We start from the raw sequence: 24,001 nt of genomic DNA, 5'->3' as shown, positions 1-24,001 counted from the left end.
GTATATCGGGAAGAGGGGGGTCGGCGTCAGTGGCGCGGAGCGGCGGCCGGCGGTATGACGCCCATAGGCTTCTATAGAGTATCGCCATCAAAACATGGCAATATCCTCAGCGACTAAAACGCGATGGCGGGGGGTTTAGTACATATGAAAAAACGGGGGTTTTACCGCATTTTCCCTTTAGTACATCCTGCCCTCACTGAGCCTGCGCTGGTTGCAAGGCAGAGGCAGCAGCTCTGATAGCGGTGCGCGTGAGGGTGGTGTAGTAGCGTTTAGGAGGTGCGGCGGGAGTGTGTTCTGTCGCCTGAGGGGGGTTGACTGCCGCAATGAGTACGGACCGAGCAGTGCCTCGGCAGTGTACAGGCAGGCGGGCTTCTGAATGACTTTGAGTCCGGCTCATGAGCCGATGGGGGTGCGGAGGCTTGGTGCCGGGGAGGAGTGGGTATGGGTTCCGCCGCGGTCGTGTCTGTCAAGTCTGTGGTTGGGATGGGGTACATGTGTGCAGCTCTTTTTGGTGTCACCCCATTGGAGGGTGTCACCCAGGTGCGGGCCGCACCACCCACATGATGCCACTGCATTGTATAGTGTATAACCAGCATAAACTCATTGTAATAGCAGGGTCTTCTTCAATTAAAGTAGTGTGCTCTCCTCACCATTTTATGAGCCCACCTATAATGGTTTCCAGAGCTGAAGCAGGGCTCACTGCTGCCCTGTGCCAACCCTGACACCTAACACAAGATGTTACATGAGGGGCAGGGCAGCTTGTAGGAGAAAAGAGAGAGCTGCTCCAGATGACTCTACACACTGCACGGTGTGTGCCCGGAGCATCCTGAAGCAGCGCTGCTGGTTGCAGGGCGCTATTCTAGGCACTTTACTAGCCAGATGCAGGGACTATAAGGGCAATGGCACTGCTCTCAGACACCTCCCTATAGCCCCAATGGTTGCGATTTTATTCATTTTATGAATAGGTGTTACCTGTATTTTAGGTAACTGCGCACGTTATGTGCTGCAGTTACAGGATCTCTGCATGTAACAATACAGGGTAGTGATCAAATTGATGGGGTTACTATCAGTGGTGGATTTCCCACTAGGCAAGTGCCTAGTGGTGACACTTGCTGGAGGGGGGGGCACATGGCATTCTCACTTGCATGAGAGCCCTTCTAGGCCCATGGCCAGATCAATCTTTTTTCTCTAACGTCCTAGAGGATGCTGGGGACTCCGTAAGGACCATGGGGATAGACAGGCTCCGCAGGAGACATGGGCACTTTAAGAAAGAATTTAGTTCCTGGTGTGCACTGGCTCCTCCCTCTATGCCCCTCCTCCAGACCTCAGTTTGATACTGTGCCCAGAGGAGCTGGGTGCTTTTCAGTGAGCTCTCCTGAGTTTACTGATAGAAAGTATTTTGTTAGGTTTTTTGTTTTCAGGGAGCTCTGCTGGCAACAGACTCCCTGCATCGAGGGACTGAGGGGAGAGAAGCAGCCCTACTCTCTGAAGCTAGGTCCTGCTTCTTAGGCTACTGGACACCATTAGCTCCAGAGGGATTGGTACGCAGGATCTCACCCTCTCCGTCCGTCCGAGAGCCGCGCCGCCGTCCCCCTCGCAGAGCCGGAAGACAGAAGCCGGGTGAGTATGAGAAGTAAAGAAGACATCACAGGCGGCAGTAGACTTCATGATCTTCACTAGAGGTAACGCACAGAACTGCAGCTGTGCGCCATTGCTCCATGCACCTCACATACTCCGGTCACTGTAAGGGTGCAGGGCACAGGGGGGCGCCCTGGGCGGCATTTGGGACCGCATATTGGCAAAAAGAACACATATATACAGCTGGGCACTGTATATATGTATGAGCCCCCGCCAAAATTACTGTTTAAGCGGGACAGAAGCCCGCCGCCGAGGGGGCGGGGCTTCTCCCTCAGCACTCACCAGCGCCATTTTTTCTCCACAGCACCGCTGAGAGGAAGCTTTCTGGGCTCTCCCCTGCTGATACACGGTAGAAGAGGGTTGAAAAGAGAGGGGGGGGGCACATAATTAGGCGCAAAAACTATAACATACAGCAGCTACCTGGTTAACATTAAGTTACTGTGTTATTCCTGGGATATTATAGCGCTGGGGTGTGTGCTGGCACACTCTCTCTCTGTCTCTCCAAAGGACCTGGTGGGGGAACTGTCTTCAGAAAGGACATTCCCTGTGTGTGTGGTGTGTCGGTACGTTTGTGTCGACATGTCTGATGAGGAAGGCTATGTGGGAGAGGAGCGGGAGCAAATGAATGTGGTGTCTCCGCCGACGGCGCCGACACCTGATTGGATGGATATGTGGAAGGTTTTAAATGATAATGTTAATTCCTTGCATAAAAGATTTGACAAGGCTGATGCATTGGGGCAGTCAGGGTCTCAACCAGCGGTGCAAGTATGCGGGTACGGGTGAGTACGGCGTACCCTTAAGAATTTCACCGTGGGTACGCCGTACCCACACCGACGGGCCGCTGCTTGCTACCGCTGATGTGAGGGGAGGAGAGCGCAGCCTGCGCCTCTCCTGCCCCTCAGTGTCTTCGTTCAAATCAGCGTCGCCCGTGAGCCAATCAGAGCTCGCGGAGCTTTGATTGGCTCACGGATCGGCGCTGAATATTGAACTCACCCGCCGGAGACTGAGGGGAAGGAGAGGCGCAGGCTGCGCTCTCCTCCCCTCACACAAGACAGCAGCAGCGGTGAGCAGGGGGAGGGGGGGGGGGGGAGATTCTGCTGCTGCTTCACGAATACCTGGCACTGTGGGGGGCAATGTATACCTGGCACTGTGGGGGGCAATGTATACCTGGTACTGTGGGGGGCAATGTATACCTGGCACTGTAGGGGGCAATGTATACCTGGCACTGTGGGGGGCAATGTATACCTGGCACTGTAGGGGGCATTGTATATCTGGCACTGTGGGGGGCAATGTATACCTGGCACTGTGGGGGGCAATGTATACCTGGCACTGTGGCGGGCAATGTATATCTGGCACTGTGGGGGGCAATGTATACCTGGCACTGTGGGGGGCAATGTATACCTGGCACTGTTGTGGGCAATGTATATCTGGCACTGTGGGGGGCAATGTATATCTGGCACTGTTGTGGGCAATGTATATCTGGCACTGTGGGGGGCATTCATGTATCTGGCACTGTGGGGCATTCATGTATCTGGCACTGTGGGGCATTCGTGTATCTGGCACTGTGGGGCATTCGTGTATCTGGCACTGTGGGGCAACGTGTATCTGGCACTGTGGGGCATTCGTGTATCTGGCACTGTGGGGCAACGTGTATCTGGCACTGTGGGGCAACGTGTATCTGGCACTGTGGGGGTCATATGTGTATCTGCCCCTCCCCCATATGCGTGTCACGCCCACATTTTCATTGACCACGCCTCATATGGCATTTGGCCACACCCATTTTTGGCGCGCGCGCGCACACAGTACCTGTAAGACATTTTTTCTACTTGCACCACTGGTCTCAACTCATGCCAGACCCTATGTCGCAGGGACCGTCAGGGTCTCATAAGCGCCCACTATCCCAAATTGTTGACACAGATACCGACATGGGGGTATATTTACTAAGGTCCCGATTTTGACAGAGATGCCGTTTTTTCTTCAAAGTGTCATCTCGGTAATTTACTAAGCAAAAATCACGGCAGTGATGAGGGCATTCGTAATATTTTGGAAGTCCTAGGAAAAAATCACGAATCAATACACCATCGGTCAAATACGCCTGCAATGTGGTAGAAATCGGGAATTTACTAAAAAGTGCAAAACACAAACACTGCCGACAATAGCCAAACACTGCCGTGATGAAATACAAATCGTGAAAAAGTGCTAAAAAAAAACAGACCTGCTTTTTTATCCCGTGTTTGTATAGGCATGCACGGATCCATGAGATCCGTGCATGTTTTTCAGTGGGTAGGGGTGGGAAATGTTATTATTTTTCTAAAAAAAATTGCGTGGGGTCCCCCCTCCTAAACCAAACCAGCCTCGGGCTCTTTGAGCCGGCCCTGGTTGCAAAAATATGGGAAAAAAATTGACAGGGGTTCCCCCATATTTAAGCAACCAGCACCGGGCTCTGCGCCTGGTCCTGGTTCCAAAAATATGGGGGACAAAAAGCGTAGGGTTCCCCGTATTTTTGAAACCAGCACCGGGCTCCACTAGCTGGACAGATAATGCCACAGCCGGGGGTCACTTTTATACAGTGCCTTGCGGCCGTGGCATCAAATATCCAACTAGTCACCCCTGGCCGGGGTACCCCTTCAATCAAGGGGTCCCCCCCCCCAGCCACCCAAGGGCCAGGGGTGAAGCACGAGGCTGTCCCCCCCATCCAATGGGCTGCGGATGGGGGGCTGATAGCCTTTGTTGAAAGTAATGAATATTGTTTTTAGTAGCAGTACTACAAGTCCCAGCAAGCCTCCCCCGCAAGCTGGTACTTGGAGAACCACAAGTACCAGCATGCGGCGGAAAACCGGGCCCGCTGGTACCTGTAGTACTACTACTAAAAAAATACCCCAATAAAGACATTACACACACACCTTGAAAGTATAACTTTAATGCATACATACACACCACCATATACACATACTTACCTTATGTTCACACGAGGGTCGGTCCTCTTCTCCAGTAGAATCCATGGTGTACCTGTTGAAAAAATCCTACTCACCAAATCCTGTGTAGAGGGCTCCTCGGATAATCCATTTGTAATCCACGTACTTGTAAAAATAAAAAAACGGGACACCCGACCACGAACTGAAAGGGGACCCATGTTTTCACATGGGACCCCTTTCCCCGAATGCCAGAAACCCCCTCTGACTGATGTCTAAGTGGGTTTCTTCAGCCAATCAGGGAGCGCCACGTTGTGGCACCCTCCTGATCGGCTGTGTGCTCCTGTACTGTCTGACAGGTGGCACACGGCAGTGTTACAATGTAGCGCCTATGCGCTCCATTGTAACCAATGGTGGGAACTTTGTGGTCAGCTGTGAGGTCACTTTTGGTCAACCGCTGACTACAAAGTTCCCACCATTGGTTACAATGGAGCGCATAGGCGCTACATTGTAACACTGCCGTGTGCCGCCTGTCAGACAGTACAGGAGCACACAGCCGATCAGGAGGGTGCCACAACGTGGCGCTCCCTGATTGGCTGAAGAAACCCACTTAGACATCAGTCAGAGGGGGTTTCTGGCATTTGGGGAAAGGGGTCCCATGTGAAAACATGGGTCCCCTTTCAGTTCGTGGTCGGGTGTCCCGTTTTTTTATTTTTACAAGTACGTGGATTACAAATGGATTATCCGAGGAGCCCTCTACACTGGATTTGGTGAGTAGGATTTTTTCAACAGGTACACCATGGATTCTACTGGAGAAGAGGACCGACCCTCGTGTGAACATAAGGTAAGTATGTGTATATGGTGGTGTGTATGTATGCATTAAAGTTATACTTTCAAGGTGTGTGTGTAATGTCTTTATTGGGGTATTTTTTTAGTAGTAGTACTACAGGTACCAGCGGGCCCGGTTTTCCGCCGCATGCTGGTACTTGTGGTTCTCCAAGTACCAGCTTGCGGGGGAGGCTTGCTGGGACTTGTAGTACTGCTACTAAAAACAATATTCATTACTTTCAACAAAGGCTATCAGCCCCCCATCCGCAGCCCATTGGATGGGGGGACAGCCTCGGGCTTCACCCCTGGCCCTTGGGTGGCTGGGGGGGGGACCCCTTGATTGAAGGGGTCCCCACTCCCCCAGGGTACCTCGGCCAGGGGTGACAAGTTGGATATTTGATGCCACGGCCGCAAGGCACTGTATAAAAGTGACCCCCGGCTGTGGCATTATCTGTCCAGCTAGTGGAGCCCGGTGCTGGTTTCAAAAATACGGGGGACCCCTACGCTTTTTGTCCCCCGTATTTTTGGAACCAGGACCAGGCGCAGAGCCCGGTGCTGGTTGCTTAAATATGGGGGAACCCCTGTCAATTTTTTCCCCATATTTTTGCAACCAGGACCGGCTCAAAGAGCCCGAGGCTGGTTTGGCTTAGGAGGGGGGACCCCACGCAATTTTTTTTTAAAGATTAAACATTTTTTTTTTTTTTTTACAAGGTGCACAATGAAGCCCTGCACGGATCTCTCAGATCCGGCCGAGATTCATTGTATTAAAGTCGGCAGTGTTTTACAAGTCACTCACGTAAAACACTGCCTAAAAAAACGAATGACATCGACATCGGAAAAACCGAAAATGCAGAATATGGCAGCTTAGTAAATTAGTCGTAATCAATTCAAAAAGTTGCATATTTACACTTTCGATGCCATTCGTGATTGAACTTTGACCTCAAACGGGAAAATACGATTCTTAGTAAATTTACCCCATGGATTCTGACTCCAGTGTCGATTACGATGATGCAAAGTTACAGCCAAAATTGGCTAAATCCCTTAGATATATGATTATAGCAATAAAGGATGTTTTGCACATATCGGAGGAAAACCCTGACCCTGACAAGAGGGTTTATATGTTTGGGGAGAAAAAGCAAGAAGTGACTTTTCCCCCTTCACATGAATTAAATGAGTTATGTGAAAAAGCGTGGGATTCCCCTGATAAGAAAGTACTGATTTCCAAAAGATTACTTATGGCGTATCCTGTCCCTGACACGAGGGTGTATATGTATAAGGGAAAGAAGCCTGAGGTAACTTTTCCCCCCTCACACGAACTGAATGAGTTATGTGAAAAAGCTTGGGAATCTCCAGATAAAAAACTGCAGATTTACAAACGGATTCTTATGGCGTATCCTTTCCCGCCAACGGATAGGTTACGATGGGAATCCTCCCCTAGGGTGGACAAAGCTTTAACACGCTTATCCAAAAAGGTAGCCCTGCCGTCCCAGGATACGGCTACCCTCAAAGATGCTGCTGATCGCAAACAGGAGGTTACCCTGAAGTCCATTTATACACATTCGGGTACCTTACTAAGACCGGCAATTGCGTCGGCCTGGGTGTGTAATGCTGTAGCGGCATGGACGGATACCTTATCTGAGGAATTGGATACCCTAGAAAAGGATACTGTATTATTGACCCTGGGGCATATAAAAGACGCTGTCCTATATATGAGAGATGCTCAAAGAGACATTAAGCTACTGGGTTCTAGAATAAACGCTATGTCGATTTCTGCCAGAAGGGTCCTGTGGACTCGGCAATGGACAGGTGATGCCGACTCAAAAAGGCATATGGAGGTTTTACCTTACAAGGGTGAGGAATTGTTCGGGGAAGGTCTCTCGGACCTGGTCTCCACAGCTACAGCTGGAAAGTCAAATTTTTTGCCTTATGTTCCCTCACAGCCTAAGAGAGCACCGCATTATCAAATGCAGTCCTTTCGTTCACAAAGAAACAAGAAAGTCCGAGGTGCGTCCTTTCTTGCCAGAGGTAGGGGCAGAGGAAAGAAGCTGCACAACGCAGCTAGTTCCCAGGAACAGAAGTCCTCACTGGCCTCTACAAAATCCACCGCATGACGCTGGGGCTCCACTGGCGGAGCCGGGCCCTGTGGGGGCACGTCTTCGGAATTTCAGCCACATGTGGGTTCACTCCCAGGTGGATCCTTGGGCAATAGAAATTGTGTCTCAGGGTTACAAGCTGGAATTCGAAGAGGTGCCTCCTCGCCGGTATTTCAAATCGGTTCTACCATCTTCCCCCCAAGAGAGGGAAATAGTGTTAAACGCAATACAAAATTTGTATCTTCAGCAGGTGGTGGTCAAGGTTCCCCTCCTTCAACAGGGAAGGGGTTATTATTCGACCATGTTTGTAGTCCCGAAACCGGACGGTTCGGTCAGACCCATATTGAATTTAAAATCTCTGAACCTGTACTTGAAAAGGTTCAAGTTCAAGATGGAATCGCTAAGAGCGGTCATCGCAAGCCTGGAAGGGGGGGATTTTATGGTGTCACTGGACATAAAGGATGCGTACCTTCATGTCCCCATTTATCCACCTCATCAGGCGTACCTAAGATTTGCGGTACAGGATTGTCATTACCAATTTCAGACGTTGCCGTTTGGTCTCTCAACGGCCCGAGGATTTTCACCAAGGTAATGGCGGAAATGATGGTGCTCCTGCGGAAGCAAGGTGTCACAATTATCCCGTACTTGGACGATCTCCTCATAAAAGCGAGATCAAGAGAGCAGTTGCTGAACAGCGTATCTCTTTCACTGAAAGTGTTACAGCAACATGGCTGGATTCTCAATATTCCAAAATCGCAGTTTGTTCCTACGACTCATCTGCCCTTCTTGGGCATGATTCTGGACACGGACCTGAAGAGGGTTTATCTCCCGATAGAGAAGGCCCAGGAACTCATGACTCTGGTCAAGAACCTATTGAAACCAAAGCAGGTGTCAGTGCATCATTGCACTCGAGTCCTGGGAAAGATGGTGGCGTCATACGAGGCCATTCCCTTCGGCAGGTTCCATGCAAGGACTTTCCAATGGGACCTACTGGACAAGTGGTCCGGGTCACATCTTCAGATGCATCGGTTGATCACCCTGTCCCCCAGGGCCAGGGTGTCACCTTTGTGGTGGCTGCAGAGAGCTCACCTTCTCGAGGGCCGCAGATTCGGCATTCAGGACTGGATCCTGGTGACCACGGACGCAAGCCTCCGAGGTTGGGGAGCAGTCACACAGGGAAGAAATTTCCAGGGTCTTTGGTCAAGTCAAGAGACTTGTTTTCACATCAACATCCTGGAGCTAAGGGCCATATAAAATGCCCTACGTCAAGCGGAGACCTTACTTCGCGACCGACCAGTTCTGATCCAGTCAGACAACATCACCGCAGTGGCTCATGTAAACTGCCAAGGCGGCACAAGGAGCAGAGTGGCAATGGCGGAAGCCACCAGAATTCTTCGCTGGGCGGAGAATCATGTAAGCACACTGTCAGCAGTGTTCATTCCGGGAGTGGACAACTGGGAAGCAGACTTTCTCAGCAGACACAACCTACACCCGGGAGAGTGGGGACTTCATCCAGAATTCTTCGCACACATTGTGAGTCGGTGGAAACTGCCACAGATAGACATGATGGCGTCCCGCCTCAACAAAAAGCTACAGAGGTATTGCGCCAGGTCAAGAGACCCTCAGGCAGTAGCGGTAGATGCCCTAGTGACACCGTGGGTGTTCCGGTCAGTCTATGTATTTCCTCCTCTTCCTCTCATACCAAAGGTGTTGAGGATAGTAAGAAGAAAAGGAGTGAGAACAATCCTCATTGTTCCAGATTGGCCAAGACGGACCTGGTATCCAGATCTGCAGGAACTGCTCACAGAAGATCCGTGGCCTCTTCCTCTAAGACAGGACCTGTTGCAACAGGGACCCTGTCTGTTCCAAGACTTACCGCGGCTGCGTTTGACGGCATGGCGGTTGAACGCCGGATCCTAGCAGAAAAAGGCATTCTGGTTGAGGTTATCCCTACGCTGATAAAGGCTAGGAAGGAAATAACAGCAAAACATTATCACCGTATATGGCGAAAATATGTTTCTTGGTGTGAGACCAAGAATGCTCCTACGGAAGAATTCCATCTGGGTCGTTTCCTTCACTTCCTACAAACTGGAGTGAATTTGGGCCTTAAATTAGGTTCCATTAAGGTCCAGTTTCGGCCCTATCCATTTTCTTTCAAAAAGAATTGGCTTCTCTCCCAGAAGTTCAGACTTTTGTAGTAAAGGGAGTGCTGCATATTTAGCCTCCTTTTGTGCCTCCGGTGGCACCTTGGGATCTTAACGTGGTGTTAAGTTTCCTAAATTCACACTGGTTTGAACCACTTAAAACGGTGGAGTTGAAATATCTCACGTGGCAGGTGGTCATGTTATTAGCCTTGGCTTTGGCTAGGCGAGTGTCTGAATTAGCGGCTTTGTCACATAAAAGCCCCTATTTGGTTTTCCATATGGATAGAGCAAAATTGCGGACCCGTTCGCAATTTCTGCCAAAAGTGGTTTCATCTTTTCATATGAACCAACCTATTGTGGTGCCTGTGGCTACACGTGACTTGGAGGATTCCGAGTTACTTGATGTGGTCAGGGCTTTGAAAATTTACGTAGCCAGAACGGCTAGAGTCAGGAAAACTGATGCGCTGTTTGTCCTGTATGCATCCAACAAGATTGGTGCCCCTGCTTCAAAGCAAACTATTGCTCGCTGGATTTGTAACACGATTCAGCAAGCGCATTCTACGGCTGGTTTGTCGTTACCAAAATCGGTCAAGGCCCATTCCACTAGGAAGGTGGGCTCTTCTTGGGCGGCTGCCCGGGGGGTCTCGGCACTACAGCTGTGTCGAGCTGCTACTTGGTCGGGTTCAAACACTTTTGCAAAATTCTACAAGTTTGATACCCTGGCTGAGGAGGACCTCATGTTTGCTCAATCGGTGCTGCAGATTCATCCGCACTCTCCCGCCCGTTTGGGAGCTTAGGTATAATCCCCATGGTCCTTACGGAGTCCCCAGCATCCTCTAGGACGTTAGAGAAAATAAGATTTTACTTACCGGTAAATCTATTTCTCGTAGTCCGTAGAGGATGCTGGGCGCCCGTCCCAAGTGCGGACTTCTTCTGCAATACTTGTATATAGTTATTGCTTCAATAAGGGTTATGTTATAGTTGCATCGGTCTTGAACTGATGATATGTTGTTTTCATACTGTTAACTGGGTAGTTATCACAAGTTATACGGTGTGATTGGTGTGGCTGGTATGAATCTTGGCCTTGGATTAACAAAATCCTTTCCTCGTACTGTCCATCTCCTCTGGGCACAGTTTCTCTAACTGAGGTCTGGAGGAGGGGCATAGAGGGAGGAGCCAGTGCACACCAGGAACTAAATTATTTCTTAAAGTGCCCATGTCTCCTGCGGAGCCCGTCTATCCCCATGGTCCTTACGGAGTCCCCAGCATCCTCTATGGACTACGAGAAATAGATTTACCGGTAAGTAAAATCTTATTATTTTTTTTGTCATTACGACTTATAATTTTAATTTTGTAACTGGTTAGGGAGGAGTGGACGGAAGATCTATGCCACCTGGATAGTTTCTGATTAAACCTATCTACTGTATTATGGAGAGAAGTAGTAATTTCTCCATATTCACAATAAACTCAATTTTAGTTTTAACCATATGCAAACTATATACTACATGATATCAGGAGGGGTGTAGACGCACTGGTAAAGAATGCTGCTCATTGGTAGCTATTACTGGGGAGGGTTGAGGTTGATACATCCGAGCACTGAGTCATGCACAGCCCCCCTTACAACTCTAAACCAGGTACTCAGAATGAGTAAGGGGCTTCAGAATTTTTTGTTTTAAAAAGTAGGTAACAGGAAGCAGGATCCCCTGCACCATCGCGCTCTAGACAGGAGCCTAGGCCAACATGGACGGTGTAATGTTTAGCATTTCTACTTAACAGCACTGAGGTCATGGGTTCGATTCCTACCATGGCCCTGAGTGCAGTTTGTATATTCTCCCCGTACTTGTGTGGGTTTCCCCTGGTTACTCTGGTTTCCTCCCACAATCCAAATATATACTGGCAGGTTAATTGGCTCCCGACAATATAAACACTATTGTGAATGTGTCTGTGTGTACATGTGGTAGGAATCTAGTGTAAGCTCCACTGGGGCAGGGACTGATGTGAATGGACAAGCGCAGCGGAATGTGTGCGCTATATAAATAACTGGTAATAATAAAATAGTTTGCCTCATGGGTTACCCAGCTATATTAGGGAAGCTATCACCAACAATAATATCATGATGTATAGGGAAAGATTCTATCGCTAGCAAAAACACCTCCTTGATAAACATTCACAATTCAGCTATTTATTACAGTACATAAAATGCAGCCTTTCTGATCTACAGAATTAACATCAAATAGTGACTTTTTCCCCCATGGTTTTGATATAATTATTTCATGATGGCGAAAATATTCTGTTTATTAAATCTGTTTTGCTTATAGGAAGCTGTAAGATGTGGAATACATAGAACTGTCCATGCTGGAGAAGTGGGACCCCCAAGCGTTGTTAAGGAGGTAGGAAGTTTATTGTGAGAATTACAGCTGAAAAAAACACGGCATCATAGATCACCGGTAGAATGGCAATAATCCTGCTGGCTATTACTTTAACATATGTTGTGTTGGCTATGGCCTCACCAATTTCACCAGTGACCACACCCTTTCAATTGTCAGAAATCATTAGTGTTCTGTAGGCTGTGGCCAGATTTGCTAATTCTAATCTGCTTTTTGTTCATCTTCCTAATAATAACACATGGGTATATGTGGTACAATCTATGTATATTTTTACTGTATTTATTGCACAGAAGACACACTATTGGGCAACTAGTATGCTCTGGGCCTGAAGTTGCATGCACTTAGACGCCCATTACATGCAGCCTTGTATGCAGTAGCACTGCCGGTAGTTCCACATAGTCCATCATGGACACTTGCACCATCTATGACAGGCGCAGGGTCTCCATTTGAACGTGGTGTTTGTTGGGGCGGATATGCATCTAGGAATGCAGGACACCTTGCAGTGACACGCCCATAACATGCCCACGGGACTGATTTCTTTGTGCTCCCTTCAGGCTACCACCCAAGAACACTCAAAGGTTTGCCTCTCTGGTTCAGATACCAACTATCCTGTACGCAGTAGTGCATTTTTGCATGCACTCAGGGTAACGCATGCACCACTGGGGTTTCCAAGGTTTGCACCTCTGAATCAGGCCAATAGTCAAAGTATAATTTGTGTTTATTCCCTAGTGCCACTAACATATACTAAATCAGAACTATCATAGTTGCCAACATCTATATAATGAGAGAGAGAGAGAGAGAGAGAGAGAGAGAGAGAGAGATAGAGAGAGTGTGTGTGTGTGTGTGTGTGTGTGTGTGTGTGTGTGTGTGTGTGTGTGTGTGTGTCCTTTATGCACTGCTAGGGTTTTGTACCTAGCTCCATCAAATTTGACATGGTTGTGTATTTTGAGTTGACCAAGATTAGGATTTTGTCTAGGTTTGAACTACGTCAGTGCCATGGAGGTTTACATGGTGGCCATTAACTAGTCTCTGAATCAAAAATGTTCTTTTAAGCGACTTTGCTCAGGATGTATCCCAGTGTCGAAAACTGCAGTGATCTGAAGGCACAGGCTGATATGTACCAGTGGGGGGCAGGAAGAGCTCCAACGGAAGAGCAGTGAGTCGGAGGATCAATGGTCACACTGCACTTGTCCTGACAGTTACTGGCCATGGTCTCCAATGTTGGTCTGCAAAGATTTGTGCTCTGCAATGATTTCTGTTCTGCAGTGATTTCTGAAACCACAGTGATTTTGGAAGAAGCTATACTGATTTATGTTCTGTAAGTCAGTGGGCTCCTGATATGGACCGTTCCAAACAGAGAATACACCTGTCATTTACTCCTAATTTTCATTGTTATCCAGATGTGAATAATTTCTGTGTTCCTTCTCAAAGCTTTCCCCCTTTAGTATACCACATTCAAACAAAGTTTACTTTTCACATTTCAGTCTTCAAAAGTGTGGTCCTTTCCAGGACTATTCACTGTGTAAGCACAACCACAGACTAAGGTGGTAATTCAGATCTGATCGCTGGGCTGCGTTTTTTGCTGCCCTGCGATCAGATAGTCGCCGCCTACAGGGGGAGGGGAAAATCGCTGTGCAAGTGTGCGATCGCTTGTTTTGCAGAGCTGCACAAAAATCAGTTTGTGCAGTCTCAGCACAGCCCAGTACTTACTCTTCCTGTGTGATGGAATCCTGCTGCTCGGGGCCGGAGCTGATGTCAGAAACCCCCCCTGAGAACGCCTGATCCCGACTGCATTTTTCCGGACACTCCTGGAAAACGGTCAGTTGCTACCCACAAACAACCTCTTCCTGTCAATCACCTTGTGAACGCCCGTGCGTTCGGATTTTTTCGCACCATCCCGTCGCTAGGCGCCGATGCCTGTCGCTGTTGTGCGATGCACCAGCGCATTGTGGTGCATACGCGAAAATGCACAGCAGCGATCAGATCTGTATTACCCCCTAAGTTTCAGAAAAGCCATGCCACCAAATAAACAATCCAGTCTGGGTGGCACCTCCTCAGCAGCGAGAAGTAAAATATTGGCAAGAGTTGAGGAGTCTTCAGAGTAAGTACAAGCATGCTTGGCAGCTCAACAAGAGAGAGAGAATCACTCAATGTAAGGCTAGATCGCCAATCTGCCGATGCTACTAGACATGCATCACCCAGGGCCATGGAGTCCCCAGCTGCAAGACAAACACGTCAGTCATCCGATGCTGCTAGACATACAGTCTCAAGGCACATGAAGTCGGCAGCTGCTAAAATTTAAAGTTCAGGGTCAAGTCTACCATTGAGTAGGGTCACTGCTGTTACTTCCCAATGAGAATCACAATTTCCTTCAAATTTACTTATTTGATGGGAACCAGGAAGCAAAAATGTGAAACGTGCAAATATTCCTGGCATTGATTTCCACATAGTCTTTCAATTGCAGGAAATGTTGCATGCTAGCGATAACTTTAAGAGTGCATTATAAAACATACCATCAGATGATTTAGAGTGATCATCCATTCTGACAGGATATATGCTCGTAAACATCAAAGTCGATTCAATGCCCCAGTGACCAATGAGGTGGCAATCATTATTGTTGGCCAAGAGTGTCAAAGCAGGGACATCGTACTCCAAAAGAAATCTGGGGGATGTCATTCTATTGCGGAAACTAACAGATCATATGATGCATTGCAGTATGCCGTCATATGGCCGTGGAACCCCTCGGTAACCCCAGAAATTATCATAATATGGTAAGAATTACATTTAAAAAGAGATTTTTATTTGTGTGTGTGTGTGTGTGTGTGTGTGTGTGTGTGTGTGTGTGTGTGTGTGTGTGTGTGTAACATTGCCAGGGGAACGTCTCTAACACTATGAGCCATGCCTGGATATGATGGACAAATGAAGTATGAACCATCAGTGGGCTTGTCATCTACACACAGTGGAAGGAGCAGCTTGATGACCCTAATCTTTTTCATGGAAATGTCTGCTGTCCTATCACTAGGTACCACCAAGGTATAAGGCAAATAGCATACATCCCAACATAAGTAACTGGGCCATATTGGGTTTTACTATACTATAGATTATGCTTTGTGTATTGCAGGCTGTTGAGGTACTTAAAGCAGAACGAATTGGCCATGGATACCACACAATTGAGGACCCCAGTTTGTACAAGGAGCTGTTGAATATGAAGATGCACTTTGAGGTTTGTATTCAGTAAATAACATACATAGTACTCATTATGGCAGGTACCCAATACAGGTCTGTAAAATATGATGTACTGTAAGTTATAAAAAGATAATTACATCTAAATCTATCAACTGTGGCGGGTATGCTTTAGGGGGAACAATCGGTGACAGGTTTTTTTTTAAAATATGTTTTTATTGGGTTTTGCATGTCAAACATAAGAAACACAAAAATGAGGCAGAACAGAGAAGCAGAAATCAATTAGAGTAAGAAACAGCGGAGATACGTAGAACATAGATCAGTTGTCAATATCCAAAGTATCTTCTAAAAAAAAATCAATCAACATAGTGACTGAATAACAAATTCTGTCTAGGCAACAACAAGCTTTAACATGTAAGTTAATCAGAAGAATAAAGAGAAAGAAAAAGCAAAAGAAGTGAAAGAAAAGAGATAGAAAGACAAAAGGGGGATGCAGTGACAGTTTTTGTTACTTCATTTGACTTTCCTCCCCAAAACTACATAAATAGATGTACCATGTATCACCTGACTGGCCTGACCAACCAGTGTCCGGTTATTCACTCTCCTTCCCGTCAAGCTGCTGACACACGGTCACTCACTGACAATGCCACATGAATGATCTCATCAAACACAGTTGCTGGCTCCTCCTGTCTGCCTCTACCAAAGAATTAAGGAATGGAGCATGTCAGTCATGATATTGATTAAGGATTTACCAACTGTCAGCTGTGAAATATTGATTGCACCAATAGTTTGTCCTAATCAGGTCCTAAAATTTTGAGAAATAGCTCACTGAAGTTGTAATTCAGACTACTATTTTAAGCTTTGTTGAGTTAAAAAAATATGAATAGCTGCTGTTGGCGTCTTGGTAAGGCCAAGAACATGGTACCTGTCCAGTCAGTAGTCTCTGATTCCACCAGACCAAGCCAGGGAAAATTTCCTGAAAATATACAGTGCATCCGAAATGTATTCACAGCGCTTCACTTTTTCCACATTTTGTTATGTTACAGCCTTATTCCAAAATGGAATAAATTAATTTTTTCCCTCAAAATTCTACACACAATACCCCATAATGACAACGTGAAAAAAAAGTCTTTTGTTAGGTTATTGCAAATGTATTAAAAATAAAAAACTAAGAACTCACATGTACATAAGTATTCACAGCCTTTGCTCGATACTTTGTTAATACACCTTTGGCAGCAATTACAGCCTCAAGTCTTTTTCAATATGATGCCACAAGCTTTGCACACCTATATTTGGGCAGTTTCGCCCATGCCTCTTTGCAGTACCTCTCAAGCTCCATCAGGTTGGATGGGAAGCGTTGGTGCACAGCCATTTTCAGATCTCTCCATAGATGTTCAATCGGATTCAAGTCTGAGCTCTGGCTGGACCACTCAAGGACATTCACAGAGTTGTCCTGAAGCCACTCCTTTGATATCTTGGCTGTGTGCTTAAGGTCGTTGTCCTGCTGGAAGATGAACAGTCGCCCCAGTCTGAGGTCAAGAGCGTTCTGGAGCAGGTTTTCATCCAGGATGTCTCTGTACATTGCTGCATTCATCTTTCCTTCTATCCTGACTAGTCTCCCAGTTCCTGCAGCTGAAAAACATCTCCACAGCATGATGTTGCCACCACAATGCTTCACTGTAGAGATGGTATTGGCCTGGTGATGAGGGGTGCCTGGTTCCTCCAAACATGACACCTGGTATTCACGCCAAATAGTTCAATCTTTGTCTCATCAGAGCAGAGAATTTTGTTTCTCATGGTCTGAGAGTCCATCAGGTGCATTTTGGCAAACTCCAGGCGGTAGGCTGCCATTTGCTTTTCACAAGTAGTGGCTTCCGTCTGGCCACTCTACCATACAGGCCTGATTGGTGGATTGCTGCAGAGATGGTTGTCCTTCTGGAAGGTTCTCCTCTCTCTACAGAGGAATGCTGTAGCTCTGACAGAGTGACCATCAGGTCCTTGGTCACCTCCATGACTAGGGCCCTTTTCCCCTGATCGCTCAGTTTAGACGGCCGGCCAGCTCTAGGAAGAGTCCTGGTGGTTCCGAACATCTTCCATTTACGGATGATGGAGGCCACTGTGCTCATTGGGACCTTCAAAGCAGCAGATATTTTTCTGTACAATCCTGTCTCGGAGGTCTACAGACAATTCCTTTGACTTCATGCTTGGTTTGTGCTCAGACATGTACTGTCAAGTGTGGGACCTTATATAGACAGGTGTGTGCCTTTCCAAATCATGTCCAATCAACTGAATTTACCACAGGTAGACTCCAATTAAGCTGTAGGAACATCTCAAGGATGATCACTGGAAACAGGTTGCACCTGATCTCAATTTTGAGCTTCATGGCAAAGGCTGTGAATACTTATGTACATGTGATTTCTTAGTTTTTTGTTTGTAATAAATTTGAAAAAATCTAAAAAAAAACTTTTTTCCACGTCGTCATTATGTGTGTAGAATTTTGAGGGAAAAAATGAATTTATTACATTTTGGAATAAGGCTGTAACATAACAAAATGTGGAAAAAGTGAAGCGCTGTGAATACTTTCCAGATGCACTGTACGTGTACTGTCTGATTGGGGATTAGTCTTTGCCAGTGGTAATTGGGCAGATCAGGGGTGCAGTCTGAGCATATCAGTTTGCCTGTTTATTTTTATTTTTTCCATTGAAGAGTGTTTGGAGCATGGCTAGCGGGCCATGGTAAGCATGATCATGGTTTGCCCCTCCAGCCTTCCTACACTAATAAACTATTTTCTTTTGGCTCAGGTGGGCCATGTTACATTCGCTAGCTCCCTGTGCCGACAGTGGAATAAGCAGTAGAGTGCGGAGGAGTGTCTCCTCTCTTTGCGCAGTCATATACTGAAGGCAAACTAATGCAGACTACCACCGTCCCAATAGTCTCCTCTGGGGCTGTAGTCTCGCTTTTCAGTGCTAGACCCAGAAAGCTATTACCATCTTCAGCACGTCTGATCTACAGTATGGGAAGAACGCTGCCAGACAGGGATCTTCTGATCGTTTCACCAGTCACTAAGAGCTGCCTACACAGACCACCCATGTGCAGTGAATTTGCTGGGTCAGAACCCAGAAGTAAATTGAAAATAAGAATTTACTTACCGATAATTCTATTTCTCGGAGTCCGTAGTGGATGCTGGGCTTCCTGAAAGGACCATGGGGAATAGCGGCTCCGCAGGAGACAGGGCACAAAAAGTAAAGCTTTAGGATCAGGTGGTGTGCACTGGCTCCTCCCCCTATGACCCTCCTCCAAGCCAGTTAGGTACTGTGCCCGGACGAGCGTACACAATAAGGGAGGAATTTTGAATCCCGGGTAAGACTCATACCAGCCACACCAATCACACCGTACAACTTGTGATCTAAACCCAGTTAACAGTATGATAACAGCGGAGCCTCTGAAAAGATGGCTCACAACAATAATAACCCGATTTTTGTAACTATGTACAAGTATTGCAGATAATCCGCACTTGGGATGGGCGCCCAGCATCCACTACGGACTCCGAGAAATAGAATTATCGGTAAGTAAATTCTTATTTTCTCTATCGTCCTAGTGGATGCTGGGGTTCCTGAAAGGACCATGGGGATTATACCAAAGCTCCCAAACGGGCGGGAGAGTGCGGATGACTCTGCAGCACCGAATGAGAGAACTCCAGGTCCTCTTTTGCCAGGATATCAAATTTGTAGAATTTTACAAACGTGTTCTCCCCTGACCACGTAGCTGCTCGGCAGAGTTGTAATGCCGAGACCTCTCGGGCAGCCGCCCAAGATGAGCCCACCTTCCTTGTGGAATGGGCCTTAACCGATTTAGACTGTGGCAGGCCTGCCTCAGAATGTGCAAGTTGAATTGTGTTACAAATCCAACGAGCAATCGACTGCTTAGAAGCAGGCGCACCCAACTTGTTGGGTGCATACAGTATAAACAGCGAGTCAGATTTTCTGACTCCAGCTGTCCTGGAACATATTTTCAGGGCCCTGACAACTTCTAGCAACTTGGAGTCCTCCAAGTCCCTAGTAGGTGCAAGGCACCACAATAAGCTGGTTCAGGTGAAACACTGACACCACCTTAGGGAGAGAACTGGGGACGAGTCCGCAGCTCTGCCCTGTCCGAATGGACAAACAGATATGGGCTTTTTTGAGAAAAAACCACCAATTTGACACTCGCCTGGTCCAGGCCAGGGCCAAGAGCATGGTCACTTTTTATGTGAGATGCTTCAAATCCACATATTTGACTGGTTTTAAACCAATGTGATTTGAGGAATCCCAGAACTACGTTGAGATCCCACAGTGCCACTGGAGGCACAAAAAAGGGGTTTGTATATGCAATACTCCCTTGACAAACTTCTGGACTTCAGGAACTGAAGCCAATTCTTTCTGGAAGAGAATTTACAGGGCCGAATTTGAACCTTAATGGACCCCAATTTGAGGCCCATAGACACTCCTGTTTGCAGGAAATGCAGGAAACGACCGAGTTGAAATTTCTTTGTGGGGCCTTCCTGGCCTCACACCACGCAACATATTTTCGCCACACGTGGTGATAATGTTGTGCGGTCACCTCCTTTCTGGCTTTGACCAGGGTAGGAATGACCTCTTCCGGAATGCCTTTTTTCCCTTAGGATCCGGCTTTCCATCGCCATGCCGACAAACGCAGCTGCGGTAAGTCTTGGAACAGACATGGTACTTGCTGAAGCAAGTCCCTTCTTAGCGGCAGAGGCCATAAGACCTCTGTAAGCATCTCTTGAAGTTCCGGGTACCAAGTCCTTCTTGGCCAATCCGGAGCCATGAGTATAGTTCTTACTCCTCTACGTCTTATAATTCTCAGCACCTTAGGTATGAGAAGCAGAGGAGGGAACACATACACCGACTGGTACACCCACGGTGTTACCAGAACGTCCACATCTATTGCCTGAGGGTCTCTTGACCTGGCGCAATACCTGTCCCGTTTTTTGTTCAGACGGGACGCCATCATGTCCACCTTTGGTATTTCCCAACGGTTTACAATCATGTGGAAAAAACTTCTCAATGAAGTTTCCACTCTCCCGGGTGGAGGTCGTGCTGAGGAAGTCTGCTTCCCAGTTTCCATTCCCGGGATGAAAAACTGCTGACAGTGTTATCACATGATTTTCCGCCCAGCGAAAAATCCTTGCAGTTTCTGCCATTGCCCTCCTGCTTCTTGTGTCGCCCTGTCTGTTTACGTGGGCGACTGCCGTGATGTTTTTCCCACTGGATCAATACCGGCTGACCTTGAAGCAGAGGTCTTGCTAAGCTTAGAGCATTATAAATTTACCCTTAGCTCCAGTATATTTATGTGGAGAAAAGTCTCCATACTTGATCACACTCCCTGGAAATTTTTCCCTTGTGTGACTGCTCCCCAGCCTCTCAGGCTGGGCTCCGTGGTTACCAGCATCCAATCCTGAATGCCGAATCTGCGGCCCTCTAGAAGATGAGCACTCTATAACCACCACAGGAGAGACACCCTTGTCCTTGGATATTGGGTTATCCGCTGATGCATCTGAAGATGCGATCCGGACCATTTGTCCAGCAGATCCCACTGAAAAGTTCTTACGTGAAATCTGCCGAATGGAATTGCTTCGTAGGAAGCCACCATTTTTACCAGGACCCTTGTGCAATGATGCACTGTTTTTAGGAGGTTCCTGACTTGCTCGGATAACTCCCTGGCTTTCTCTTCCGGGAGAAACACCTTTTTCTGGACTGTGTCCAGAATCATCCCTAGGCACAGCAGACGTGTCGTCGGGATCAGCTGCGATTTTGGAATATTTAGAATCCACCCGTGCTGATTGTAGCAGTATCCGAGATAGTGCTACTCCGACCTCCAACTGTTCCCTGGACTATGCCCCTATCAGGAGATCGTCCAAGTAAGGGATAATTAAGACGCCTTTTCTTCGAAGAAGAATCATCAATTCGGCCATTACCTTGGTAAAGACCCCGGGGTGCCGTGGACAATCCAAACGGCAGCGTCTGAAACCGATAGTGACAGTTCTGCACCACGAACCTGAGGTACCCTTAGTGATAAGGGCAAATTTGGGACATAGAGGTAAGCATCCCTGATGTCCCGGGACACTATATAGTCCCCTTCTTCCTGGTTCGTTATCACTGCTCTGAGTGACTTCATCTTAATTTGAACCTTTGTAAGTGTTCAAAAAAAAAATTTTTAGAATAAGTCTCACCTAGCCTTCTGGCTTCAGTACCACAATATAGTGTGGAATAATACCCCTTTTCTGTAGTAGGAGGGGTAATTTAATTATCACCTGCTGGGAATACAGCTTGTGAATTTTTTCCCATACTACCTCCTTGTCGGAGGGAGACTTGGTAAAGCAGACTTCAGGAGCCTGCGAAGGGGAAACGTCTCGACATTCCCATCTGTACCCCCGGGATACTACTTGTAGGATCCAGGGGTCCTGTACGGTCTCAGCGCCATGCTGAGAACTTGTCAGACGCGGTGGAACGCTTCTGTTCCTGGGAATGGGCTGCCTGCTGCAGTCTTCTTCCCTTTCCTCTATCCCTGGGCAGATATGATCTTATAGGGACGAGAGGACTGAGGCTGAAAAGACGGTGTCTTTTTCTGCAGAGATGTGACTTAGGGTAAAAAACGGTGGATTTTCCAGCAGTTGCCGTGACCACCAGGTCCGATGGACCGACCCCAAACAAGTCCTCTTCCTTTATACGGCCATACTGTGCCGTTTGGAATCTGCATCACCTGACCACTGTCGTGTCCATAACATCTTCTGGCAGTTATGGACATCGCGTTTATTCATGATGCCAGAGTGCAAATATCCCTCTGTGCATCTCGCATATATAGAAATGCTCTATAGTCAATAAAATACTGTCCCTGTCAAGGGTATCAATATTTTTAGTCAGGGAATCCGACCAAGCCACCCTAGCTCTGCACATCCAGGCTGAGGCGATCGCTGGCCGCAGTATAACACCAGTATGTGTGTATATACTTTTTATTATATTTTCCAGCCTTGTCAGCTGGTCCTTGAGGACGGCCCTATCTATAGACGGTACCGCCACTTGTTTTGATAAGCGTGTGAGCGCCTTATCCACCTTAAGGGGTGTTTCCCAACGCGCCCTAACTTCTGGCGGGAAAGGGTATACCGCCCATAATTTTCTATCGGGGGGAACCCACGCATCATCACACACTTTATTTAATTTATCTGATTCAGGAAAAACTATGGTAGTTTTTTCACATCCCACATAATACCCTCTTTTGTGGTACTTGTAGTATCAGAAATACGTAACACCTCCTTCATTGCCTTTAACGTGTGGCCCTAATAAGGAATACGTTTGTTTATTCACCGTCGACACTGGATTCAGTGTCCCTGTCTGTGTCTGTGTCGACCGACTAAAGTAAACGGGCGTTTTAAAACCCTTGACGGTGTTTTTGAGACGTCTGGACCGTACTAATTGTTTGTCGGCCGTCTCATGTCGTCAACCGACTTTGCAGCGTGTTGACATTATCACGTAATTTCCTAAATAAGCCATCCATTCCGGTGTCGACTCCCTAGAGAGTGACATCACCATTACAGGCAATTGCTCCGCCTCCTCACCAACATCGTCCTCCTACCTGTCGACACACACGTACCGACACACAGCACACACACAGGGAATGCTCTGATAGAGGACAGGACCCACTAGCCCTTTGGAGAGACAGAGGGAGAGTTTGCCAGCACACACCAAAAACGCTATAATTATATAGGGACAACCTTATATAAGTGTTTTCCCTTATAGCATCTTAATATATATATAAGCATATCGCCAAATTAGTGCCCCCCCTCTCTGTTTTAACCCTGTTTCTGTAGTGCAGTGCAGGGGAGAGCCTGGGAGCCTTCCCTCCAGCCTTTCTGTGAGGGAAAATGGCGCTGTGTGCTGAGGAGATAGGCCCCGCCCCTTTTTCGGCGGCCTCGTCTCCCGCTCTTAACGGATTCTGGCAGGGGTTAAATATCTCCATATAGCCTCCGGAGGCTATATGTGAGGTATTTTTAGCCAAAATAGGTATTCATTTGCCTCCCAGGGCGCCCCCCTCCCAGCGCCCTGCACCCTCAGTGACTGCCGTGTGAAGTGTGCTGAGAGGAAAATGGCGCACAGCTGCAGTGCTGTGCGCTACCTTTAGAAGACTGAGGAGTCTTCTGCCGCCGATTCTGGACCTCTTCTTACTTCAGCATCTGCAAGGGGGCCGGCGGCAAGGCTCCGGTGACCATCCAGGCTGTACCTGTGATCGTCCCTCTGGAGCTGATGTCCAGTAGCCAAGAAGCCAATCCATCCTGCACGCAGGTGAGTTCACTTCTTCTCCCCTAAGTCCCTCGTTGCAGTGATCCTGTTGCCAGCAGGACTCACTGTAAAATAAAAAACCTAAGCTAAACTTTCCTAAGCAGCTCTTTAGGAGAGCCACCTAGATTGCACCCTTCTCGGCCGGGCACAAAAATCTAACTGGCTTGGAGGAGGGTCATAGGGGGAGGAGCCAGTGCACACCACCTGATCCTAAAGCTTTACTTTTTGTGCCCTGTCTCCTGCGGAGCCGCTATTCCCCATGGTCCTTTCAGGAACCCCAGCATCCACTAGGACGATAGAGAAACAAAGCTTACCAGTTTTTTAATGAACTCTTTGTCTCTTTATTGCCTAGGCATGAGTGCTTTGATGAATACCCCCATAACATCATCTATCATCTTTACAAATAGCAGCGATAACAGATCTTGTGTAACACAACAAAAGTGATGCAAATGATAAAGCCCCAGTTGTGCAGCCCTTTTG

The 24,001-nt window shown here is 47.6% G+C and overlaps 1 protein-coding gene across 1 annotated transcript in view; it reads left to right on the top strand.

Annotated features, from left to right (window-relative positions):
• ADA (adenosine deaminase) overlaps positions 1-24,001 on the top strand; it is a 145,526-nt gene that overhangs the window by 110,416 nt on the left and 11,109 nt on the right. The window contains exons 7-8 of the mRNA XM_063959561.1: positions 11,934-12,005; positions 15,124-15,225. Coding sequence (XP_063815631.1) covers positions 11,934-12,005; positions 15,124-15,225 — 174 coding nt within the window. The remainder of the gene's footprint in view (positions 1-11,933; positions 12,006-15,123; positions 15,226-24,001) is intronic.

The sequence above is a fragment of the Pseudophryne corroboree genome, chromosome 3 (assembly GCF_028390025.1).
Source record: "Pseudophryne corroboree isolate aPseCor3 chromosome 3, aPseCor3.hap2, whole genome shotgun sequence".
In the NCBI taxonomy this organism is placed as follows: Eukaryota; Metazoa; Chordata; class Amphibia; order Anura; family Myobatrachidae; genus Pseudophryne; species Pseudophryne corroboree.
The sequence above is the reverse complement of the archived record's forward strand: the minus strand, read 5'-3'. Positions and strand labels throughout refer to the sequence as shown.